The sequence below is a fragment of the Patiria miniata genome, unplaced genomic scaffold, assembly GCF_015706575.1.
Source record: "Patiria miniata isolate m_02_andy unplaced genomic scaffold, ASM1570657v1 HiC_scaffold_1, whole genome shotgun sequence".
In the NCBI taxonomy this organism is placed as follows: domain Eukaryota; kingdom Metazoa; phylum Echinodermata; class Asteroidea; order Valvatida; family Asterinidae; genus Patiria; species Patiria miniata.
Window position 1 is genome coordinate 33507798 of NW_024037047.1, and position 24949 is coordinate 33532746.

At 39.7% G+C, this 24949-nt stretch overlaps 1 protein-coding gene and 2 long non-coding RNA genes across 4 annotated transcripts in view; all 3 read left to right on the plus strand.

Annotated features, from left to right (window-relative positions):
- Positions 1-3515, plus strand: part of LOC119733092 (trypsin-1-like) — a 48053-nt gene extending 44538 nt beyond the window's left edge. Inside the window, exons 3-5 of the mRNA XM_038206674.1 lie at positions 810-1090; positions 1603-1751; positions 2418-3515. Of these exons, the coding sequence (XP_038062602.1) occupies positions 810-1090; positions 1603-1751; positions 2418-2591 (604 nt within the window). The 3' untranslated portion in view covers positions 2592-3515. The remainder of the gene's footprint in view (positions 1-809; positions 1091-1602; positions 1752-2417) is intronic.
- A 7334-nt stretch (positions 3516-10849) lies between these two features.
- On the plus strand, positions 10850-14775 carry LOC119729010. 2 transcript variants are annotated; one of them, XR_005271177.1, is made up of 2 exons: positions 10850-11222; positions 14600-14775. It is a non-coding gene; the product is annotated as an uncharacterized LOC119729010 (long non-coding RNA). The 2 variants fall into 2 exon arrangements; XR_005271178.1 differs by having other exon boundaries at positions 14606-14775.
- Positions 14776-15987: 1212 nt separating this feature from the next.
- LOC119729019 lies at positions 15988-17484 on the plus strand. The gene is made up of 3 exons (XR_005271180.1): positions 15988-16033; positions 16232-16342; positions 16501-17484. It is a non-coding gene; the product is annotated as an uncharacterized LOC119729019 (long non-coding RNA).
- The last annotated feature ends 7465 nt before the right edge of the window (positions 17485-24949 follow it).

The window sequence follows — 24949 nt, forward strand, 5'->3', positions numbered from 1 at the left end:
CGCCAACCTGACTCTAAAGTGTATCCCGAAGCCATTTTCTACCTCTTACTCTTACTAATTAGAAGAAACAGCTGTTTCTGTACGTTGAATGTGTTCAGTTCGTGCACAATAACATAAGGATTTTTTTGTTCCCAACGACTTTCAATGTGTATATTATACTTTGACCAAAAAGTGCCTTTATTCTATTTTGGGCAACTGCAATTATTTGGGTTGCTCAAACATATCCGCCTGGCGAGTACACTGGCTCCTGCTGTCCCTAAACTATATATCAATTGTAATAGTGTATATAGAACTGAATTATTGTCAGGCCGCAGATAATTCGAAACATGTAAAGTAATTCTTTGATTTTCGGGGTTAGACTCAAACTGTCATGGAACAAATGATAGTTCGAGTCTAATCCCCAAAAACTGCTTTCTAGCAATAAAGTTATTCACTTTTGAACGAGTTTAGTTGTCAAATAATTACTTTACATGTTTTGAATTATAAAATAGCGATCCATGGGCCACGATAGCCACGGTATTTGGTTGATATTTCCAGTGGCGGCGCTGCAGGGAGAGTATGGGAAGGAGTTGGTTGGGGCTGTAGGGTGATGGTGGGGCATGGCATGTGGAGGCAGGGGCAGGCGGATGTGGATTGGCAGGCGGGTGAAAGCGGCTGAGGGCAGGTACAGCAGATGAGTGCATTGAGGTTGTTGGGCAGGTGATGACGTGACGGCTCACATGGAATCTAAATCAAACCCTGAGAAAAAAAACGCCAGGTCTTTTTTATATGACATGTTCTGTCAATGAGCTTTCTCCGTCTTTGAACAGTTACAGCAACCCGTCCGCGTGGACCGTTCAACTCGGTAAGCTGTATGCATCCAGTAACATCGACGCGTCTAACGGCGAGTACGAGAGCGGCGTGTCACAGGTCATCATTCAAGAGGGCTACAACCAAGTCACATCGGATAATGACATCGCTGTCATGGTGTTGTCCAACCCGCTCCCAGCGTCCAATAGCTTCGTCAACTTTGCCTGTCTGGACTTGAATAGGACCAGAACCTTTGATTCTACCTCCAACTGCTTCACCAGTGGATTCGGCGCTCTTTCTTGTGAGTGTTGTTGAAAGCATACATATACATTTCAGTTATGTTGTAATTTTAATTGGATGCAACCTCGTTACTTCTGTAACCCAACCGTACGAAATGAGTATGAAGAACATTATTTTAAACCTTACTCATTTTGTATTTGTATTAAAAAGAACAAACTACGTTCTTACATACTTTGGTATGTAACAGTTTGATAACCCACACCACCGTGTTTTTCTTTACACGAAATGCTACTAGCAAGAGATTCGCCCTCTGCCCCACATGAAAAAAAAACCCGTTTATTATGTGAAACGGTCTTTTCCTAGGAATTTTGCTAAAATTGTTTTTATGGCCAGCAACTCGAAGTTGCTCTGGAGACTTCTAATGTCGCACAGTATGGCCACATTATGTCAATTGAAGCTTAAATTGATCGTCAAATACGTCCCTAACAACTCTGATGTTTTAAAGAAGTTGTCAAACTAGCATTTTCGTTTTCTCGTAACTTTGGTGTGCTTTCATTTGTTGAATTGATCTAGCTGGAGGTAGCTTGGCAACCGTTCTCCAAGAGGCAAATGTTCCACTCATTCCTAGGACTACGTGCAACGGACCCTACAACTACGACGGCGAAGTAACCACGAACATGCTGTGTGCTGGCTACGTTGAGGGCGGTATTGACTCCTGCCAGGTAAAAAGCAATGGAACAACCACATCGCAGCCCCAACCCATCCACGGAAAATAGGGGGAAGGAAAGAGAAAAGAAGAAGCCTGAAGCAAATGCTTGAATTTTGAAAAATGATGTGTTCCCCATTCTTTTTTTGAGTTTTACCCCGAAAAATAGGGTGTTTTTTTTCAATTGCTGTTTTCCAAGCAATTCAAAAGGTACTCACTCTCTAATGAGACATCAACTGACACAAAACTCCACCAAAGTATAGTTATTGAATTATTTTGTTTCCAAAAAATAAAATATTGCCTGCAAGACTATAATCTGGCTCTCTCATGACGGATTCACTATTTTGTGAAAAAATGAAAGCCCTTAATTTTTAAAAGGGTTGCAGATGCCGAGCATTGGAATATAAATATTGTTTTAGGTCCTTAGGACCTGAATTTATCTGGTTTGTTCCGAGTGGTTCTGCGCTATTTGACAAAGCTTAATGTAAAAGCGCAATATCAAAAGTTTACAAAGCTACCATGTAAATAAAACTGTCTGTATGCAACTGTCAACATACACTAAATATTTCTAGATAGACACACGCATAAGATATAAACTTGAAAAAGATTTACATTTTACAATCACGATGGCCATTTCTAATAATGTTTGCGTATTGTTGTACACATTTCGATCTGTTTCCAGGGTGACTCTGGTGGCCCATTGGTGTGCGCATCAAAGGACAACGCAGCTGACGTCGAACGCTGGTACCTGGTCGGGGTTACCAGCTGGGGATATGGCTGTGCTCAGGCCAACTATCCAGGTGTCTACACTGATGTGTCCCAGTACATAGACTGGCTGCAGACCAAGATGGCCTAGATGACAAACGTTGGCAAATATCGGTGTCACTTTAGGTAGTCAGGATATAAGACACGTTTTTAGGGTGCAGATCAGTAAATGGACCCGAAATATCTATGCCGGACGAATCACGATTTGTAGGCCTTTACTGTCAAATTCTCTCTTGATAGAGGGTGAACTTAATGACCATAGCTTTATTATAAACTAGGGAAGTAAGCTTGTTATTGTTATCATGCACCACTCATCTCCATTGTCTTGGAAATGGTCTGTGAAAACTATCTTGGGAAAGTTTGGTGTAAAACGTGAGCTTATCCAGACTCGCATCTAGGTTCAAGCAGTACCTTATGAAAACATAAACAAACAAGATGTTTGTCTTTTGATGACCTTTTGCTGCAGCTGAGTTGTATTTTGTATACGTATGTTAAATGGTATCTTCTGACATCTTCTGACATATGCAATAGCCCACGTACACATTGTTGTCAGGAATCGATGACATGTACACCAACTTTTTGGAGACACAGATATTGCGCCAAATCTTTCTGTATAGAATGGCCTCTAAGGTCACCAGGTTGAACTTCTTGTTTGGTGGGGTATTTAACCAGGTTTTTAGCAATCCGCCTCCTAACCTTCAGGATTTGTAGGGTCTGCAATATTCAGACAGGCCATGGAAGATATGCTCCGAAGATACACTTGGCCAAGGTGTTTAATCTATATCTTCATCATTTGACAGAAAACCTGTTTTGTTCATGTGTTCATAAATTCAATTCACCTTGAATCTACCTCTCTTCATGTCCGGATGTACTTATCTTTGACTTCTAACTGTCAAATGAAGATTTTCGAATACCTTTGTCAAGACTATGGACCTAAGTGATGCTTGTCCAGAGAAATGCAAACAGGATGAGAGTGGACAACTAACTGCACCTAGGCATAGGCCTACAGTTTATGATAAAAATAGCACTAATAGTCATAAAGTTTATAACTTGGTCAAATTGACCCTTTGTTTGGGGATTACCTTATGGGGGACACCTTAGGAAGAGTTTTGTTGCCTATGCACTTATGGGTTTATAGCAATGAAGGGTCCAACCACCTAACAGGACAGTCTTCGAACTTGTATTTCTGGGAAATTTAGGACGAAATTAGACCCTGGAGCGGATGCAAGAATTTTTGCAGGGGGGGTCATCAGAAAATTAATGCGGAAATGTAGACCTTTTTTTCTCCGGACACTTGGCCTCCGTAAAATCAATATTTGGTGATGGTAAGGTGGGTATCATTGCTATCTGGTAATTTATTTGCTGGTCTGCACCCATGCTACGATTGTTTCTTAGCGACTGATTCACCAATGGTACCAGATTCATATCGTTTTTTAGTTTTATAGTCAAAGCCCACTTTGATTTAATATCTCGTGAAATTATTTTGACTTTTTTTTCTTGAGAACATATAATTATTTTGCAGCATTTCATGCAGAGAATTTACATTGTGATCTAGACTTTATAGTCTTTTTTTTCAACGGTCTTAGATATGAGTCATTTGATTTTATATTATCTATAGGTTTTTATTTCACCAACTGAACTATATGATCTTTTATAATCATTTCCCATGAATGAGTTGAATAAAGTTATGCGTTACTACTGGCAAATTTTTCTTTGTAGATTGATTGCTGTGAACATGTATATTGCTTCATTTTGTAACACACATCCTCCCTCAAATGGGAAGTATTAAAGCTCTCGATATATATTGCAATCAATAATGGGGTGCTGTGGTCCAATGGTTACGGTGTTCGACTCGTGTGCCATGGCACATGGGTTCAAATCCCGACCTTGGGAACATGGTGCTTGTGCTCTTGAGCAAGGCACTTTACAATTATTGCTTCGTTCTTCGGATGGGACGCCAAGCCGTAGGTCCTGTGTGTTGTGTAATGCACGTTAAAGAACCCAGTTACACTTATTGATAAGTGAAGGGGTTTTCCCCGGTGTTTGTTTCTGGCAGTGGCTGCAATATACGCCGCAGCACCTTGTAAATTCTTATAAAGGTGCAACATAATGGGTATCATAGTTCTCATTAACTTGAGGGCCTCCATGGAAAGCAGTGCTTTGCACTGATCGAAGTTTACCCTCATTAAAGATGACGTAAAAAAGGGCGTTTCGGGTGGGAATGTTTCCCCCTTTAAATAATATTTAAAAAAAAACAGTTTTAGTCCACAATCAGCAATTCCGCGAAAGCACATAATAATTGGCTAAACATGAAGTGATTTTGTTCTTTAATGTTCAAAAATCAGTTACGAGAGGTTTAATGTAATTAAATACATTACTCAAGAATTAATTAAGCGAAAAGTTAAATTTCAAAACCGCTGTTTTCACACTGTTTTTTTCTTTCTTTAAATTTTGAATATTTTTGAAAATGTTCACGTTTTTTAAATGGATTATCGCGTTTTGAAAATGAACTCTTCAAATCATTAAAATACTTTGATTGAGTAGTAATTTTAAGTAAGATAACACTCACCCACTAATATCGGTGTAATAAAAGCACGAAAATTCACCATTACAATAAGTGTGGTTTTTGAAAGCTCTAATAAGGCGGGTAAAATTATAACTTTTGTTTTATACTTTTCACGATGTAGGTTCAATTTACATGTGTACGTTGCATGTTTTACTTGAAACAGATTTTTTTCATAATTTTCACAAATTACATGCCAAGCAAATTGAACAAAAGGAAATTGAAAAGGGAAGGAAATTGAAAAAAAGAAAGTGATGTGGCGTGTATGGTTTAGCAATGTCAAATGTTATTGCATTGTACACGAGCAGCTAGTTGGTGTTTCCGCGTTATTACGTAATATGTACATAAAAGAGAATTTTGTCTCAATTGGGCAGAATTATCTTGCACCTATTTCGAAAGTTTCTTACGCAATTATATATTTAGCAGCCTTGGTTACAAATTGCCCAAACTGAAGCTCTGTGTTCTCTATTATGTTAAGACGAGGAACTAATTAACAAGACTACAGGCAAGCCCCCTTTAGCTCGTCCCTTAAACTTGGCAAAAGTAGTCAAAGTAGTCATCTGAGTGAAATTTTGGGGCCAAGGCGAGACTTAAACAAGTCTAATTCACAGGTGCCAGTCCGTCAGTGAGTAAGTGAGAAAGGTACGAAGAGGACTATAGGCTGGCCCTCTGGGACCAGCACAAAGGTAATCTCATTGATTCGATTACAAACAGAGCAAATCTGACAGTGCGAATAATGGATTGCTATTCTTTACAGGCCGCGCTCGATTCTAGTCATGTATAAATTCACGATATTTTCTACACATCCGACAATTACAATGGGAAACTTTTTCAAGAAAGAACATTTGACATAAACTTCACAGGTTCACAAATACATACACACACGCTTTTCTATGTAACCAATCCAGGAAAATGTGAAAAATGGCTTACTTTTTTTGACACGCCCTGTTAAATTCTGTATAGATTCAGATTTTGCTGAAGAATCTTTTGACATGACTATCACTTGAAAGGTTCACAAATTCAAACCTGAACCAGCCGATGAGTAACGAGTCCTGGTGGACCATCCGTGTCCATTGTGTGTATACATTGTTGATTTAAAGCTAAAGTCCATCATTTGCAGCCATCCGAAAAGTAACTGGCATAATTATTGTTGAAAAACAAACTTGGTTGAAAGATAGTAAGGGAACTAAACTCCCTGTGAAATTATTCTTTCTGGGAAGCTGTCATTTTGAAGTAATCAACGAAAGAAGGCATTTCCAACGGTGATTCTTAAGAAGCACCGTAGGAAAATTTAAATTAGTAGTTCGTTTTGTTATTCAGCGCAGCGCGCACAAGTATTGGAACGACACACACGCGCGCGCGGTTGTTGTAATTCGTCGGACCAGTGCGCGACGTCGCGTATAGCTGCAATTCAAAACAATTCGAAACGTGATTCAGTAACTTTTGATTTGAAATTGAGATCTTAGAATGCTGTTTTTCTCGGAATGTACAGCTGAAGCTTAGCTGAAACTTCATCAGGTTAGTTGCTCAGTATCCTTCATTGGATTTTGAACACTTTTGTTGCTTCAAACGAACAAAATGCACTAATTACAAATGATGGACTATAGCTTTAATAAACAGACCGATCCATTACGCCCCGCCCACAACGCACACGAACCTCTTCAATGCCTTTTACTGCATGATCAAGACGTATACGTGCGCGTCTTACGCACGCGCACGCGCACGAGCACGCATGTCGAGCGTTAATCGTGGTTGTCATTGGTCAGAATATCGCAGGGCGGGGCTTACTGGATCTGATTATTGGTTCCAGGTAATAGCTACTAGTCATTTCATTCTCACCGATAACACGATCCACCTGTTCGTATACGACGTTGTTTAAATCTTCTGAACCTCTGCTCCCTGCGATGTCATCGTCCTGAAACGTCGGCGTCATCGTCTCCTTTGGAATTGTCGTTACCAAGTACGGAACGACTGCAAGCTCCATGTCTGGTGGTTGATTTCCCGCGACTGGTGTGACTGTTTCCCTCTTTGGATCGTTCCCTCGCCTCTTGACTGTCTGTTGACGCTTCCTTATGCACGCCAGGGAAACCAGAAAGCCGACAACAAACGATGCAGGGATTCCCACTGCAGCCACAAAATATCCCGTCTGGGTTTCATCGGTGCCTGCGCGAGTAGGAGGGAAGTCTGATGAGTGACAAATTCCACCGATGAAAATGCCTGATGTCGGGTGCGCTGCATCGGAGGAGGCTCTCGTGGTGATATCCGAAGCAGAGGAAGTCACAGCTGTTGCAGAAATCGAACAGGTCTGGCTCCGGCCCGGAAATGCAGGACTCTTGACCGTACAAACCAGGACCTGCTTCTGCAGCTCTCGGCTGACTTGGTACGAACTCCGGACCCATTTCCGTCCGCTGGTATCCGTGCTCATTTCAGCGATGGTGACCGAGACTACTTGGCCAGTCTGCTCATCCGTCCAGGTGATGTTCACGCCGGGGAAAGCATGCTCAGTCTTGTACAACACCAAAGTCTGATTAGTGCAATTGCCCGTTGACCAGCAATTAGGGATATCATTTTGGAAACCTTTCACAGACACTTTCAACGCACCGTCAACGTATGGCATTGCGTTGTTAAATGGACTTAGCTTCCATATAGCCCGGCAAAAGTAATGTCTGGCGTCCGTCACTGCTACTGGACTTATTCGAATAGTTTAATTACGGTAATAAATGTTATTCCTGGTGAAGTTTGCGCTCCTTGATACAGAAACACGAGAATCATCCGTCAGTGTACCTTTGTTTTCGGTCAGATACACATAACCGCTCTCACTTTCTATTCCCCACCAGACTTCCCGCAACATGTTCGTTGGAACAGAGCAACGTAGAAGTAATGTTCCACCTTCTACGGTCGTAACAGATCCAGTTGGTGGTTCCTGCGAGCCTCGTGTCAGTATCATAACGCCGTCTCCCAAGCCTTCATTGAAACCAAACAATGTCGCAAAAAGAAAGCATCCTAAAACAACTTGCACGTGAGACGGAATGATCACAGATGATTGATTCCGTGCCATATTCACCGCTAGGTTCCCCGATTAAGATGTTGCAAATCTCAACCAAAATAATGTCTCGGTCCGAGCTGAAAACTGCTGGAAAGAAGCGGACTGTCCAGGAAGAAATTGGCTCCCTGCTCTCTTAGTATTTATTTTTGTGATGTACTGTCGTACGTTCGTATGTACAGGTTTTGGACTGTGTTCACGTCTTGCCTTTGCTTTTTCTCTATGGACAGAATGGTACAATACCTGAGGTATGAACATGGAGTGAACTGAAGCCTATATATAACGTGGGCGGGATACTTACTCATTTGAAATGATATAATCGACGTCTGTTTTTTTAATAAACATTTCCTGTGTTTGCTATGTATAGGTTTTTGTATTTCCTTATTTGCCCATCTGTTCATGTTCGTTTCCTTGTTTGCGCCAATTCGCACCAGTGTAACAGGAAATCCCGTCATGTATTTGGAATAAACACTAAACTGGGTCATTCAACCTCCACATCGTGCGTACTATGGACAAAGGCACTTTTTTTCTCAAGGAATAGTTCTTTCACATGATGTTTCCGTAAACTTTTACTCTTGTAATCACCACCTTCTCCCAATAAAAGAGACCCGAATCAAACCGAACCGACTTGAGCCATGCAGAGCCGGGCAGAAGCCGAACCAAGCCAAGCAGAGCCAAGCCCCAGCCCAACCCAACCCAGCCCAGCCCAGCCAAGCAACATCCAACCGACCCCATTCCAAGCCGAGCCCAGTCCAGCCCACTCCCAAAACCGAGTCCAGTCCATCCCACCCCAACCAAACCCAGCCATCTCAACCTTACACAGCCCAGCCCAGCCAAGCCCAACCCAGCCAAGCAAATCCAAGCCCAGTCCAGTCCAGGCCAATCCACCCCAATGTAGCCCATCTAATATCATTTTAAAACTTAGCGTTTTCTGAAAAGTCTTAATAACTATTTTCGATTTTCTCGTTTTAGGTGAAATCTATATTTTTTTGCTGGAATAGGTATTTTCTCATAATTTTGCAAATTACATGCCTCGGACAGGAAAGGAAATTGAAAAAAATTATGATTTAACGGATAAGGCCTTGCAAAGGCCACCGTTCGTAAGTGAATTGTACACGACCAGCCATGTAGTGTTTGGACATTATTACTAAGTAAAGGGTTCACGCGATGATTATTTTTCTTAGGAACACATTTGTGCGACTATCTACTCCTCTTAAATGTGCAAAAACTATTTGAAATTCGTTTTTCCAAATTTTATTGAACAATGCACTTCTTTTTTAAAACATTAACAATTTGTCGTGCTTTTCCGGACAATCGAGGGTGCTGCTGTGGTGTCATTTCTGGAAAACACTTTAGTTTAGTGGGATTTTCATTACGGACACACTCTCGCAAAATGTGGTTCTGCAGCTTTCTATACAAAAACCTCGTTGGCTCGGGGTTTTGTGCGTAAACCTTATCAGTCAGCCGATCACGCTCAATTGACTTCGGCCAAACCGCAAGTCCCATCATAAGGAATAAGTTAACCATGTTAACCGGACCATTTTTTCCAAGAGTGTGTATCTAATGTTGTTGGGGAATGGATAGGTCGATACACAATTTGGTCGAGGACTGTGTTTACCGTGACTGTTTATTCCACAACAATATTTTAATACACATTGATTGATTGATTGAACTGGTTACAAAGAGAACTGGGTGAACCGAAATAGACGAAGAATGGAAATGGAACAGAATTGGAATTGAAACAGAATTGAAATTGAAACAGAATGAGATACTGCTAGTGGAGCAGCACTTATATACTGGTGGAAACAGGAAGTCTTGAGAATAAGAAATACTTACGAATGGGGAAACTTAGTCATATCGGGGTTTCCTTGAGTCTCAGAAAAATGACTAGGAATGAGTAATATAGTTCCTCAAAACAATGATCTTGAAAATAACTTGGTTGTACTAAGAAACTGACCAAAGACTTGTGTGTGGGCAGTGAAGGTCATTTGCTTTGTATAAAAGTATAGGGACTACACATTGTATAGGTACTGTGTGGGTGTATGTGTATACAAGGAAAACAATGAGTGATGCATTCAAGAGAATTAATCATTAAAAAGTTCCAAAGGAACATTGATAATTAAAGTGTGATAATTAACTAAAAATTAATACGAATTGATAATTGAGGATTGATAATCTGAAAACGCTACAACTTCATGTAAATATCTGCTCGGTCACCATTGCGTCTGCAAAATACATCCCTATCCCCTGATGAGATTATGCATGCAGTATATTCCACCAGATACAGAACCAGAATAAAATGGCCGGTTTCGAAGAGCGCTCCAATGTTTGTAAACTTGGTACCAGCCCAGCCCCTCCCCCCCCCCCCCCCCATTTGATTTTACGGAGGCCAAGTGTCCGGTGAAAAAAACCATGTCGACATCAAGTTCAGAGCGGATGTGCCCCCCTCCCCTCCCCCCCCCCCCCAAAAAAAAAGCTTGATACGCTGCTACACCAACGGAAGATGCCTTTTATTGAGCAAGTGCCCCGGTGATGCGACTGTAACCGGTCAGTCCAAAAATTCAACCCCCAAAAGTGGGTGCAGTACATTTTGTTTCGTCCTTCACAAATTTATTTAAACAGGCAATTGTTTTCAATTCAAGTTGATCAGTATGAAACTGTGCCACCCCTCTAAGTAAGTCTCGTGACCAAAATGTAATCGCCCATCGGGATTACGTCATTAGCATTCTATCCGTTTCTCATTTCTAACCCAGGCTTGTGCTGAATGCACATTATGCAAATAACGTGTTTAGAAGATTTCCACTCAGACTCCAGCCCTATTGTTACATTCATGCCTCGCTGATCACCATGGTACAGCGACCTAGCGTGCACGGGCTTTATCTTAAGCTGTTGTTTCGGTGCTGGGCTAGGCCTTCATTACTGTCGTTGTGCTCCTCACGCTCACTGCATGCAACTCATTACACTGTTCAAAATTATCATTTTGGCTCTGTATGAAATTGTTTATTCTAATTGAACGTGCACATTGTGTCCAATTTATATTGTATTAACAAAGACATCGTTACCATTTACTCCAAGATCAACACCAAGAGGGGCAATGTCTTCAAGAGTAGAAAGAGGTACGTTACATGTCTCTGATTAATGTACATGTGTAGAGTTTTGTCACCTGAAACAGAGAACTCCTTAAATTTCATTGGATGTTAAAAAAAAGTTTACATGGAAGATAAATTACAGCAGAATTAAGGTTAACGAAAACGATTATTTTATTCAATAATAATGCAATGCCAATAGGAATTTGACACGTGCAGTGACATTGTGTTCGCACGTGTGTTAATTTGCAGTTGAAGGGTAGCATTCCAGTGGAAGATTTTTTTTTTTTCAAATTGGTGTCCCTGAATAATTAAACTCGCTAATTTACAACAGTATTTTCAATGATAAACCTGTGACAGTGTCTCCTTCATTGTCATATTGTCTTGCAGGTCTTATGTAACTCCCTTTATGGAGAAAGTTAAAAGACGTTCTCCACCTCAGTCTCAGAAACTAAACAATAAATTGAAACAATATAAAAACTAGTCAACATTCTGGGCAAAACGTTGGTACAAGTGATGCAAACAATTAATTAGGTTTTTGTAGGTCAAGTTGGGAGGAGTGCAGACGCTGCAGGCGTGCATTATGCAGCATACGCAAAGCAAAGCAGCTGCTTGATCTGTAGGAGTGTTAGGATAATGTTATAGGCATTTAGATTCGTCGAAATATTCTCATACGCGTTTAGAAACCTCCGCACCGCGTTCTATTGCTTTTCCGTTCGACAGTAAGGCATATTCATACGTAATGTTCGGCAAACACGTGTGGTTTTTTGTGGCTAGACCGGAGACGGTAGGGTACGAAGACCATGAAGGGACATGGGAGTTATTTAGGGTTTTTTTTTCATAATACTATTACGTATGTGTTATTGTCACTTGAATATTATCACGTACGTAGGTAATATTATCACGTAGGGCCCACGTGATAATTATTACGTACGTAGGGCCCACGTGATAATGATTAAGTACGTATACACAACGTATACTCGTTTAAGGATACACGTATTATCACTTACATATGCAATACATGTACGTACGTAATATGTACTTATTTATCAGGTATGTACGCAACAATAATTTATTGCGTTAGTACGTAATATTATATTATCACGTACGTATGTGATAAATTAAATGAATCACGTACGTACGTTATGATTGTCATATGTATAGAAGTAGGTCCTAAATAATAACAATATGTTCATCTCCTCTTGGTCTTCGTACCCACGTATCCGCATATCTGCATAACCGCATATCCGCGTACCTGCGTAATCGCGCGATTTCGTGTACCATACTTCGAAGTGATAAAATCTAGGGAACTGTTTTAGCAAAGTGCAATGAACAGTGTTAGGGAAAATGAAGCAAACGAAAATTAGGGAGCAAGCATAGCCCGCTGCGAGCATGCGCACATTGAGCCTGCAGGCACTGCGATGGGGAGTTTAGAAGTTTTCTTTAAAAAAAAAATTAAAAAGGATAAAAATAACACTAACTTAATGCAAACGAAAATCAGTCTAATGATTAACACTGTCCCCCTAAACTTGAAAGTACTGTTGTATTTTATTTTATATTCGCTATTAAGAAACTTCACTCGCAAATTTATAGTCGATTTTGTAATTGATTGAGAGTCATTTTGTGATGTTTTATCGAACAACTGGAATGCTGCCCTCTATACGGACATTGGCTGGTACTTTGCCCAACTCAAAACAATAATTAAACAAAGTTAGTAAAACAACTACAGAAAGTGGCAATGCCTGGTGTGTTGTCCACCAACGACGATATAATTTCTTTATAATTGTATAAAATGTTTAAGAACAAACAAGATTCATAAAATCTAGGCCATCGGCAATTGACAGTCACCATGCCTGGTGCAGTGTCACTTGTAAGGGATACCCTCTTCGGTGTATATTAGTAGCGCCGATTTTCAAGAGGCCCCTTCCTTCAGAAGAACTTGAACATTAAAACTTAAACCATTTAAAAAAAAACACGGAAGGACGTTACCACAGAGAAAATGTTGGTTAATAATTAACACTAATTCCTAAATGAGCTCTCTGTTTAGGTGACATATACGCTCTTATAGTAACACTAAAAGGTCAAAAAATGTGGGATTAACAGCGTCTGTAAAAGCGCCGCGTTGTCTATACTTTGCTAGTCTGTGAGCAGTGAGGGCATAGTTGACAGTTGACCATATTTTAATGATCGTAGTAAAATCAAAAGTCATAACTTTGGTTAATTATACTTTGCATAAATTTATATAAAAGACATTTTTATTATGTGAAGAGCTTTTAAGCTCGGTTCATTATTAAGTATTTAAAGATAAAATTATCTGTGAGTAAAAGAATGCTTACAGAGAGAATGACTTTTGGCGGAAAAAACTCAAAAGTAGATTGTATTTTGTTTCATTGTAAATGTTGCATGTTTGATTTGTTGCCTCTGTGTGCATTGCTCTCTGTGTGGTGTGATTTTTTTAATGGTATCCGTCTGTTGTCTCTGACAATAGACACAATTAAAAAATTTTAAATCAAATTAATCGTTGCGGCTACAAAAATGTCAAATCGTTAAGCAACTTTAAAATGTTAGGCAGTATTGGAATAAATAATACCCACCCGGATATTTACTTGACTACGCGTATGACGAAAACTGAAAACAAACTTCAAATCGGTCCAAAATAAATTGTAGCGAAAATCACATCGTAAGCGAATTATTTTTCCGAAAAAAAAAAATCACTCCGCTTTCTACGTGTAGGCCTACACGCTAGGAAAATGATGAAAATAACGCGAGGAAAACATCACAGCGTTAGTGAGAGTAAAATTACCCGAAATCAGTATTATTTTTCTTGCCACAAAGTAAACAAAATGGGTTATGGAAATAACAATCAAAATGACGAAAATAACGGCATAAAAATTAATCATCCGCAACGAGAGAAGTAAATACATGTACATGTACTTGCCTCAAAAAGTCGGAAAGCGAATTTTGGCAAACGGTGGGAAAATGACGGCAGCAAAAGAAAATGAAATTGACGAAATTACGAGAAAAACAATCACACCATAATGAACAAAATATCTGTTTAGAAAATGACTGAATTTCAGTTATATACAGCGGCATTTCAAAAACATCAAAATTGTTGGCATTGTCGAGAAGTGCCTTCAAAAAGACTTAATTCACCCCCCCTCTCCCCCCCCCCCACCAAAAAAAGAGTACATTGTGAAAGGGTACAACTTCTTGGCAACCTGCCGTTATCGGTGTCGGCACATGTTCGTGTGCATTATGACAAAAAAAGATCATGTCTGTTTTTAAAAATAAATAGTGGAAACATGGGTAGAATCGTTTAGTTTCTATTTGGTAACAAGTGGCCTTATTACGAGTAGGCTTAGACATACTGCTTTGGAATGTTTCACTTCAGTAACAAATTGGGCTAGGCCCAGCGTTTTCGTAACCCTGTTCACTTAGGAAAGAGTTGCAGCTTTCTTCAAAGAAACTGATGATCTAAAAGTTGAGACTGCATGGATGAGCTAGGCTGCTTTGTCTGGACGAAAATCAACCCTCCAAGGCTCCAACAGCCTCATCACACAGAAACTCGAGGAACCGGAAGCAGGGAGGAGGACCGACAGATGAACGGATGACCTGCTTGCTGGGCTACCCATTACTATTTCTTGAGGTTAGTTTACATGTTGGCCTCCTCTTCGCGGAATCAATCAAGTCACAGAACTCATCAAAATGGGCGATCTGACTCTGTTATAATGTTCTTCCACAAACAACGAGTTCTGGTAGCAGGCTTTGCTTTGTGGGGTTAATTCAATGTTTCCTTTCCCCTTTCTAGCCCTGGCACGAATACAGCTCAATAATTCAAATGTTTTCTTTTGTATCCTTTCAGAAAAATGAGGACCACTTACTGATGAGGGAATTGCTTTACTGAGATTGATGAGCCTGCCTGAAGACATCGTCAGGGCTCCAACAGCCTTATGACACAAACTCGAGGAACCGGAAGCGGGGAGGAGGACCGACAGATGAACGGATGACCTGCTTGCTGGGCTTCCCATTACTGACTATCAGGTTTGTGTACATGTAGCCTACTTAAACAGAAACAATCAAGAACTAATCAAAATGGGCGATCTGGCGCTCTTCTATGTTCGTCCACAAACAACGAGTCTTGGTAGCGGGGCTTTGCTTTGTGGGGTTATTCAATGCTGTCTTTCCCCTTTCTAGCCCAGGCACAATTACAGCTCAATAAATCAAATGTTTTTTTTTGTTATTTGAATCCTTTCAGAAAAATGAGGACCACTGACTGATGAGGGAATTGCTCTACTGGGATTGATGAGCCTGCCTCAAGACATCGTCAGGGCTCCAACAGCCTTATTAAACAGAAACATGAGGAACCGGAAGCAGGGAGGAGGACCGACAGATGAACGGATGACCTGCTTGCTGGGCTTCCCATTCCTGATTATTAGGTTAGTTTACATGTATGCCTCCCCTTAACAGGAACAATCAAGTCACAGAACTAATTTAAATGGGCGATCTGACTCTGTTATTATGTTCGTCCACAAACGAGTTCTGGTAGCAGGGTTTTGCTTTGTGGGGTTAATTCAATGTTTTCTTTCCCCTTTCGAGCCCTGGCACGAATACAGCTCAATAATTCAAATGTTTCCTTTTGTTATTTGAATCCTTTCAGCAAAGTGAGGACCACTGACTGATGAGGGAATTGTTTTACTGAGATGAGGATGAGCCTGCCTCAAGACATTGTCGGGGCTCCGACAGCCTCATTAAACAGAATCCCGAGGAACCGGAAGCAGGGAGAAGGACCGACAGATGAACGAATGACCTGCTTGCTGGGCTTCCCATTACTGATTCTTGAAGTTAGTTTACATGTAGGCTTCCTCTTAGTCACAGAACTCAAAATTGGTGATTGGCGCTTTTCTGTGTTCCTTTCACAACGAGTGCTGGTATAGCGTTGTGTTGCTTTGTGGGGTAAAAATCGAAGTTTTCTTTCTCCTTGCACATATTTCTTAATAATATTTCAGATATATTTTTTTGCGTCATTTGAATCCTTGTAGAGAAATGAGGACCACTGACTGATGAGAGAATTGTCTTACTGAGATCGTAATCTGGGAGGACCGACGATGGACTGAAACCGCCTGCTGGCCTGGCTATTACTGATTCTTGAGGTGAGTTTACTTTGACAACGAAGAAAGACCAGGGTATGAGGATTATAATTTGTTATTCCTCTGATTGTAGTTTGTCCCTCCTACAAAATCCACAGTGCTTGATTTCCTAATATATGTATTTTTCTTTTAAATTTCCTTGGTTATTTTGTCATGTTTAGGACATGACCACCAAGCTTGGACGAGACTGGACAATGACGAAGCTGCTCTACTGAGCAAGGATGCCCTCATCGGAAACTTGAGTTAAAAAAACTAGCTTGCACAATATGAAATGATAAATCAGACTGCATAATGCAACGTCATTAATGTTATACATTAAGGCAACAACACTAAAATAAAATGAAAAGTAATTTTGATTTCATTAAATTATTTATGCCTCTAAAATAATCTTAAACCGGATACTGCAACAGACAGTTAACAATGGACAATAATGGAAACTTGCTGAAGAATTATTGTAAGGTTAATAATTTGTCACTGGCTTTTGAGCAGTGACATGTCTGGGAGAAGGGATGTTCCTTTGATCTGTCCTGGGTCATCCAAAATTATTGCATCTTTAAGTTAATAATTTCATACTCCTTACCTTTAATGCATCCAATTGGATCTTCTCGATAAATTATAAACGAGGTCTCGCCTAGGGCTTTCTATTAGCTTTTTGTTCAGTTGACAATGGAGAATTTTGCTCTATAAATTTAATTTGATATTGAAAGTGCATTTTTAAGAAAACCAATTTAAGTCATAAGTGTTTTGAAAGATTTCAAAAAAGATTAATTTATTGTTTAAAAACTGAAGAAATGTAACAAACTTTATTTAAATTTAACGTTTTTAACAAGACGTCGGTTTAACTAAAACGTGACTTTCTTTCCATTGCATATTTATTAGAAAACACAAGAACGTTTAATTTTTAGGAAAATTTAAAGATAAACTGTTCAGGAACTTCTATCCATCAAAATGCATTGCAACAGGTATAAGTGACACTCAAATTACATTTGTGTTTGTCCTTTTGTGATTTATTTCATTGCACTTTGTTTTACTTGTTGTAGTTTTTACTTCGTATGCACAATTGTTTTTCTTGGTGGTTTTGCATGTCTTTTCATTTTCTTATTAATAATTAACTAACCTCACAAAAGGATAAACGCAATTATATCGAGTGTTGAACTTGCCTCGCATGAACTATTTTTTACACATAATAGCTAAATTAAACGAAATATAGTCCTGAAATGTTTCAAAATAATCTTCTTCTTTTTTTTGGAGGGGGGCATTCCCCAGTTTTATCTTCCCTTTTTTAAAATCTTATTCACAAAATGGCGAAATACAAAAACCTGGCTTTTACCGTGTACAGTCATGTAGTCGTTGCTTATGTAATAATCATCTATGATATTATAAAGTGATTATTAATTTCTCAAATTTATTGGCCTTCTGCCAAACTTTTTTCCTCATTTGGAATCTTTTGTATTTGTTTGTATGAATTGGTTAAAACATTTGTATGTCAATAAGACTAAGGAATTAAACAAAATAAATAAAACTTGAAAGATGTGAGACACTTGATATCCTTGGAAGGTTGTCAGTATTTTGCCTATTTTTGTTTTAGTTGTTGGCGGGGGAGGTCAAGCTACTACAAAAGTAAGGGGTGATTGGGGGCGGGGTGCGCACATAAAGGCACGTCAGGGAATATAAAATAATTAGGTGTTTTTGTAAGGGAAATCTTTACTCTTAAACGGAAATAAAAAAAAATATCCTAGGCTCCTATGTTCTACCTTTTAAGATTGTCCAACAAAAATACCCAAATTTGCATACGCCGGACAAATCACAATTTGCATGCCCCCATGGGCTTTTAAAAAGAACTTTTGCAAATGGGAAAGACACTTTGGAAACATCCAATCAGTTTGAATATGCTTCATGAATGTCTGAATAAACGAGCACATTTTTAAACGAGGAACTAATAAACAAGACTACAGGCAAGCCTGTCGCAAACCAACTTGGTATTAGTGGTCAAGTCATCGGACTTACTTTGGGGGGCCAAGGAGAGGCTTAAACAAGTCTATTGAAGGATGAACATCTTGACCGTAACAATACAGTGTTTTAAGTGCGACAAATGCAATTCAAATGAAAATCAATGTGTATTTTTCGCGTGTGAAACACTACATTGTTACGATCACATTATTTTTTATTATGGGACTGTTTCTCATGATATTCAATACCCCTCTGTTACACATAGTGGGAAATAATTGCACGAAATTTCAGTTGAATACATCTTGTATTTCTTGAGTTATTGATCGGAAACCGAGTTGTTAATTTTCGTCTAGTGATTTGTCATTATGTTTTACATTACGAAATTTAATTTCATCAGAAACCGTCAAACAATGAAGCAATATTGACCGTAACAATACAGTGTTTTAAGCGCGACAAATGCAATCCGAAGGAAATCAATGTGTATTGTTACGATCATATTATTTTTATTATGGGACTGTTTCTCATGATATTCAATACTCGGTTGAATAAATACCCAACAATTCCTTGAAGCTACTGCGCGAGCCCGTCTGCAATACGAATATAACGGCGGTACACGCCCGACTGCCAACGGCCCATGCGTTGGATGTCAGGTTCTGAAATTCCTGCCATAGCAGCAGCAGTAGCCGCCCCAATGCGGAAGGAATGGGATGTATAACGGGCATCATTTAAACCCACAAAGTGCAGGGCGCGTTTCAAAACCGCAGTGAATTGAAAACGGGTTACTGGATTCCCGTCAAAATGTAACAGGAAATGGGCTGTCTGTGAAGGACAAACACCCAAATATTGCTGTGTTGCTGTAACGGGACATAGCAAAGAATTACCTCTAGAAATGGCAGGTATTGCAATAGTACAACCATGACCATACTGGTCAGTTTTGGAAAAGCGAATGTGAAGTTCAACCACGGCACCGCCAGCATCAATCCTAAGGGTGACATCGGAACGACGCAAAGGGGAACTCCCGACCCACCCACCCGCAAGAAACCAAAAAAGGTCAAGAAATGCAACACGGAAAAGATTGGCTTCGAACTGACTTGAACATATTGAATTAAGGGCTGGGAGAATGCGCCGTAAAATGTCGATAGTATTGGGAAGACGTTGGTCTTGACCTGCATTACGGCGACGGCAGCCATCTAACAAACGCCTAACTATGAAATGATTCGTCACGTCAGGCAAGCTATGCAGGCGCAATGTATGTTACAACTGATAATGTAGTAACCAACGGATAACGTATCACCAACCGATAATGTATCACAAATTGACCGATATTGTATCACTAACCGATAATGTAGCAAAAATTGACTGATAGTGTAGTAAAATTTGTATCCGATAATGTATCACGTGTCGACGGATAATGTAACTACAAAATAACTGTGTCCGATAATGTATCACCACGGAACGGATACTGTATCAACCGATAAAGTATCAAAAATCAACCGATAATGTATCAGTATATTTGGAAAAGGTGGAAATATTGCAAATTAATTAAAGTCTAATAAGTGTCTTTGCTATGATAAGTCCCCACTCTGACACTAAACCGATTGGAGAACAACGAAAATTGGAAAAGGGGGGAGTTGAAAACGGGCCAGCAATCCGACCCAGTTGCCTAGTTGTCTAGTTTATCTTGCAAGACAATCTGGTGTTCGCGCGCAGACGCAAGATTACGGGCAGAAGCACTAATTCTGGGTCCCTCGTACCCAAGTCAAAAACCACGCGAAAAACCATCTAAAATTATGCTAATTATGGGCAGTTGCTGAGAGAGGGTTCGTGTTACGGGCTGCGGCGCGGTTGGAGGCACGATAGAAGCTGGCTGAATGGGCAGTGGACATGCAAGACGAGCATTTGTGGGCAAAACAAGAACCGGCTCTGAAACAGTTACCGCGGCTAAAGTCGAAGCAGATTCCGGCATTTCGATCGCGCTGGAGCATTTGACTGGTGCCGAAGTTCGGATTTGCCAAGCTGGCGACTCGTGCGATCCTATCATAAACACGCAGTCGCTGGCCGAGGAAACGCTACTACGGGAAGGCCGCAAAAGCGAGCCGAACTCAACAAATTCCCCATTCCAGATCTTTTCTTGTACGTTTTTGGGAACCCCCGACCCTAGATCGTCACAAATACTGGTAAGGGGCGAACCGCTTGTTTCGCTCGGTGGCAAAGCAGAAATAGACAAAACTGATGGACATGATTGAGTAGCAGGGGTTGTGGTCTGAGACACATTTTGGGCCAAATCTACACAAGTAGTCACTACTGGTGCGGGGCTAAACTAAGGGTGTTAGGATTGTTACCCGGCTCACCAGCCATTGCAAAACTAGCGGACTTACCAAGCCCAGAATCCCCAGCACCAGGCGCAGGCATAGGCATAACCACCGGAGCGGCAGGTCCGGCCATCCTCCATGGTCCGGCGGACGTCGGCAGGTTTGACGGCGGTGTCTCCTCCATCGTGGGCACAGGCCGCGATGGTGCAGCATTGGCGGCCCCTCGGCCCCGGCGCGGCCGAGCCGAACGAGGCCTCCCTCGTGGCCTCCGTCCCTCCGATTCCTGGTTAGGTGTTGCAGCCTGCTTTTTTGACTTAGGCATTATCGAAGTAGGAAATTGCGATTAAACTTAATGTACAAGCAAAGAACCCAATAATAATCCGATCGGCTCAACTGCTCTGACGAAAGTGAAATATCTCAAGCCCGTAAGTCTCCTTTCTTCAATACCTGTGGCCAGGCCCACATTACCAAATCTACTTGGGAGATGCCAGGATGGAATGCAAGTTTCCGGCCACTCCAGCCATACTGTCTAGCGGCAATAAATCATTTGAAGCCGTAAGGGCCTACAATGTATTAAGTGCGACAAATGCAATTCAAATGAAAATCAATCTGTATTTTTCGCGTGTGAAACACTACATTGTTACCATCATATTATTTTCATTATGGGACTGTTTCTCATGATATTCAATACCCCTCTGTTACACATCGTGGGAAATAATTGCACGAAATTTCAGTTTAATACATCTTGTATTTCTTGAGTTATTGATCGGAAACTGAGTTGTTATTCTTGCTCAATAGTGCAGCATCCGCACTTATAATCTTTTATTTAATAGAGGGCGCGCCACATAAATAGTGGTCTCTAATAATCCACCACCAAACTCGTTTGGGGACAACAACTCCAGAAATACAAGATGTTTTACATTGAATTCTCGTCTAGTGATTTTTCATTATGTTTAACAGTACAACATTTAATTTCATAAGAAACCGTAAAACAATGAAGCAATATTGACTGTAACAATACAGTGTTTTAAGTGTGACAAATGCAATCCGAAGGAAATCAATGTGTATTTTTTTCGCGTGTAAAACACTACATTGTTACGATCATATTATTTTTAATATGGGACTGTTTCTCATGATATTCAATACCGCTATGTTACACATCGTGGGAAATAAATGCACAAAATTTCAGTTTAATACATCTTGTATTTCTTGAGATATTGATCGGAAACTGAGTTGTTATTTTTGTTCAATAGTGCAGCATCCGCACCGATATTCTTTTATTTAATAGAGGGCGCGCCACGTAAATAGTGGGCTCGATAATAATCCACCACCAAACTCGTTTCGGGGGCAACAACTCCAGAAATACAAAATGTTTTAAATTGAATTTTCGTCTGGTGATTTGTCATTATGTTTTACATTACGAAATTTAATTTCATAAGAAACCGTCAAACATTGAAGCAATATTGACCATAACAATACAGTGTTTTAAGTGTGACAAATGCAATCCGAATGAAAATCAATGTGTATTTTTCGCGTGTTAAACACTACATTGTTACGATCATATTATTTTTATCGTTGGACTGCTTCTCATGATATTCAATACCCCTCTGTTACACATCGTGGAAATTAATTGCACGAAATTTCAGTTTAATACATCTCGTTTTCCTTGATTTATCGATCGGATAGGCTGAGTGGTTATTTCTGTTCAATAGTGCAGCATCCGCACCAATATTCTTTTGTTTCAAAGACGGCGCGCCACATAACATAAAAAAGCGCCACTTTCGAGCTCCATTGCATCCAAAATGCTCAAAATTGGAAGTCCCAAGTCTAGGCCAGAGGTTCATTGCCATATTTTTTCGAATTCCCCAATTTTATGGCTCTCAGAACTCTCTGATATAAAATATTTTGAGGGTATAACTTTAATTCATGAGCTCGGCGGATCGGTTTAGGCCTATTTACAGGTGTGCACCCTTACACGTCAATTTCCTTCAATATATTATATTTATTTATGGCGGTTCCCGTCAATTTTCAATAACTGTGTTTACATCTCGAACGGCCAGACGTAGGTAGGCTCAGCGCGGTGAGCAATGTTTGTGTAGCGCGCCCTCTTTGTAAGAAATTGTTGCATGACGGGAAAATACGGAGTGTCCTTCATACTGCGATTTCCTTAAATTATATTTTATTCATTTTCGGCGGTTCCTGTCAAATTTCTAGAGTTTCGTGTCAAATACCAAGACAAAATATTACAGGAATTTTCAATGCAATACAATGTGTTTATCTTGAGTTCCAAATCTCACAATAACTGTGTTGACATGACGAGAAAATAAGGAGTGTCCTTCATACTGCAATTTCCTTAAATTATATTACATACATTCTTCGACGGTTCCTGTCAAGTTTCTAGATTTTCTTGTCAAATACCATGACAAAATATTACAGGAAATCTCATTGCAATACAATGTGTTTATCTTGAGTTCCCAATTTCACAATAACTGTGTTGACATGACGAGAAAATACGGAGTGTCCTTCACACTGCAATTTCCTGAAATTATGTTACATACATTCTTCGACGGTTCCTGTCAAGTTTCTAGATTTTCTTGTCAAATATCATGACAAAATATTACAGCAAATCTCATTGCAATACAATGTGTTTATCTTGAGTTCCCAATTTCAAAATAACTGGGGCAAAAATCGTCAATTTTTAATGTAAAAAAAAATTATTTGAGCGATTTTACCTTAATTCTTCGACAGAATTTCCCCTTCAATAGCACATCTGTCCAGCAATCGATTTGAAATGCGTTTTAGGGCCCTTAAGGCATCTTTTTAGCAACTTTCAAGAGATTTCATTTTTTTTTGCCAAAATGAAAAGAAAATGCAAGGGGTTAGCCTTACATTTTTAGTCAAAATCGGCCCAAATTTGACTTTTTTCAAACAAGGCAGATATTCATCTGGATGCAAGAGGAACATCAATCAATACTCTAACACACATAATTTTGGAGATTTTGGCAAAAATCGTCAATTTTTATAGAAAAAAAAAATTCTTTGAGCGATTTTACCTTCATTTTTCGACAGAATTTCCCCTTCAATGGCACATCTGTCCAGCAACCGATTTGAAATGCGTTCTGGGGCCCTGAGAGCATCTTTCTAGCAAATTTCAAGAAATTTCATTTTTTGGCCAAAATTGAAAAAAATGCAAGGGGTTAGCCTTACATTTTAAGTCAAAATCGGCCAAAAATTGACTTTTCTAACAACTAGGCAGAAATTCATCTGGATGCAAAAGGAACATCAATCAATACTCTAACACACATAATTTTGAAGATTTGGGCAAAAATCGTAAATTTTTGGAGAAAAAAAGTTATATTTGATCGATTTTATCTTAATTTTTCGACAGAACTTCCCCTAAAATAGCACATCTGTCCAGCAATCGATTTGAAATGCGGGCCTTACATTTTTAGTCAAAGTCGGCAAAAAATTGACTTTGCTCAGAACAAGGCAGCAGTCCAAACCGACCATTTGCCTCACTTTTGCACACAAACGATAGCCCTGGAGGACAAAATATCTAAAAACTTAAGTAACGTACCAAATTGAATTCTTGCCAGATGATTTATCATGATAAATAGACAAAAAATACAGAAGATTGCGAAAACAATATTGTTTTTCTCTACCTCAACAGTGTCTTGTGCGAAAACCGGAGAAACACTTGGCAATAGGCTGCAGTTGCAGTCCAAACCGACCATTTGCCTCACTTTTGCACAGAAACGATAGCCCTGAACGACAAAATATCTAAAAACTAACGTAACGTACCAAGTTGAATTCTTGCCAGATGATTTATCATGATAAATAGCCAAAAAATACAGAAGATTGCGAAAAAATATTGTTTTTCTCTGCCTCAACAGTGTCTTGTGCGAAAAACGGAGAAACACTTCGCGATAGGCTGCAGTTGCAGTCCAAACCGACCATTTGCCTCACTTTTGCACAGAAACGATAGCCCTAGAGGACTTAAGTTACGCACCAAATTGAATTCTTGCCATATGATTTATTATGATCAATAGACAAAAAAATACAGAAGATTTAGACGAAATATTGTTTTTCTCTCCCTCATCAGTATCTTGTGCAAAACTGGAGAAACACTTGGCGATAGGCTGCAGTTGCAGTCCAAACCGACCATTTGCCTCACTTTTGCACAGAAACGATAGCCATGGAGGACAAAATATCTAAAAACTTAAAGGAAACATGCAGTCCAAAATTTTCATAACGTATTTTATTTTATATATACATTCATTTATGTGTATTAAATGTGAAATAAAAGCAGAACTGGTTCTGGTGTACGTTTAGTGTGGTAATTTGCCGT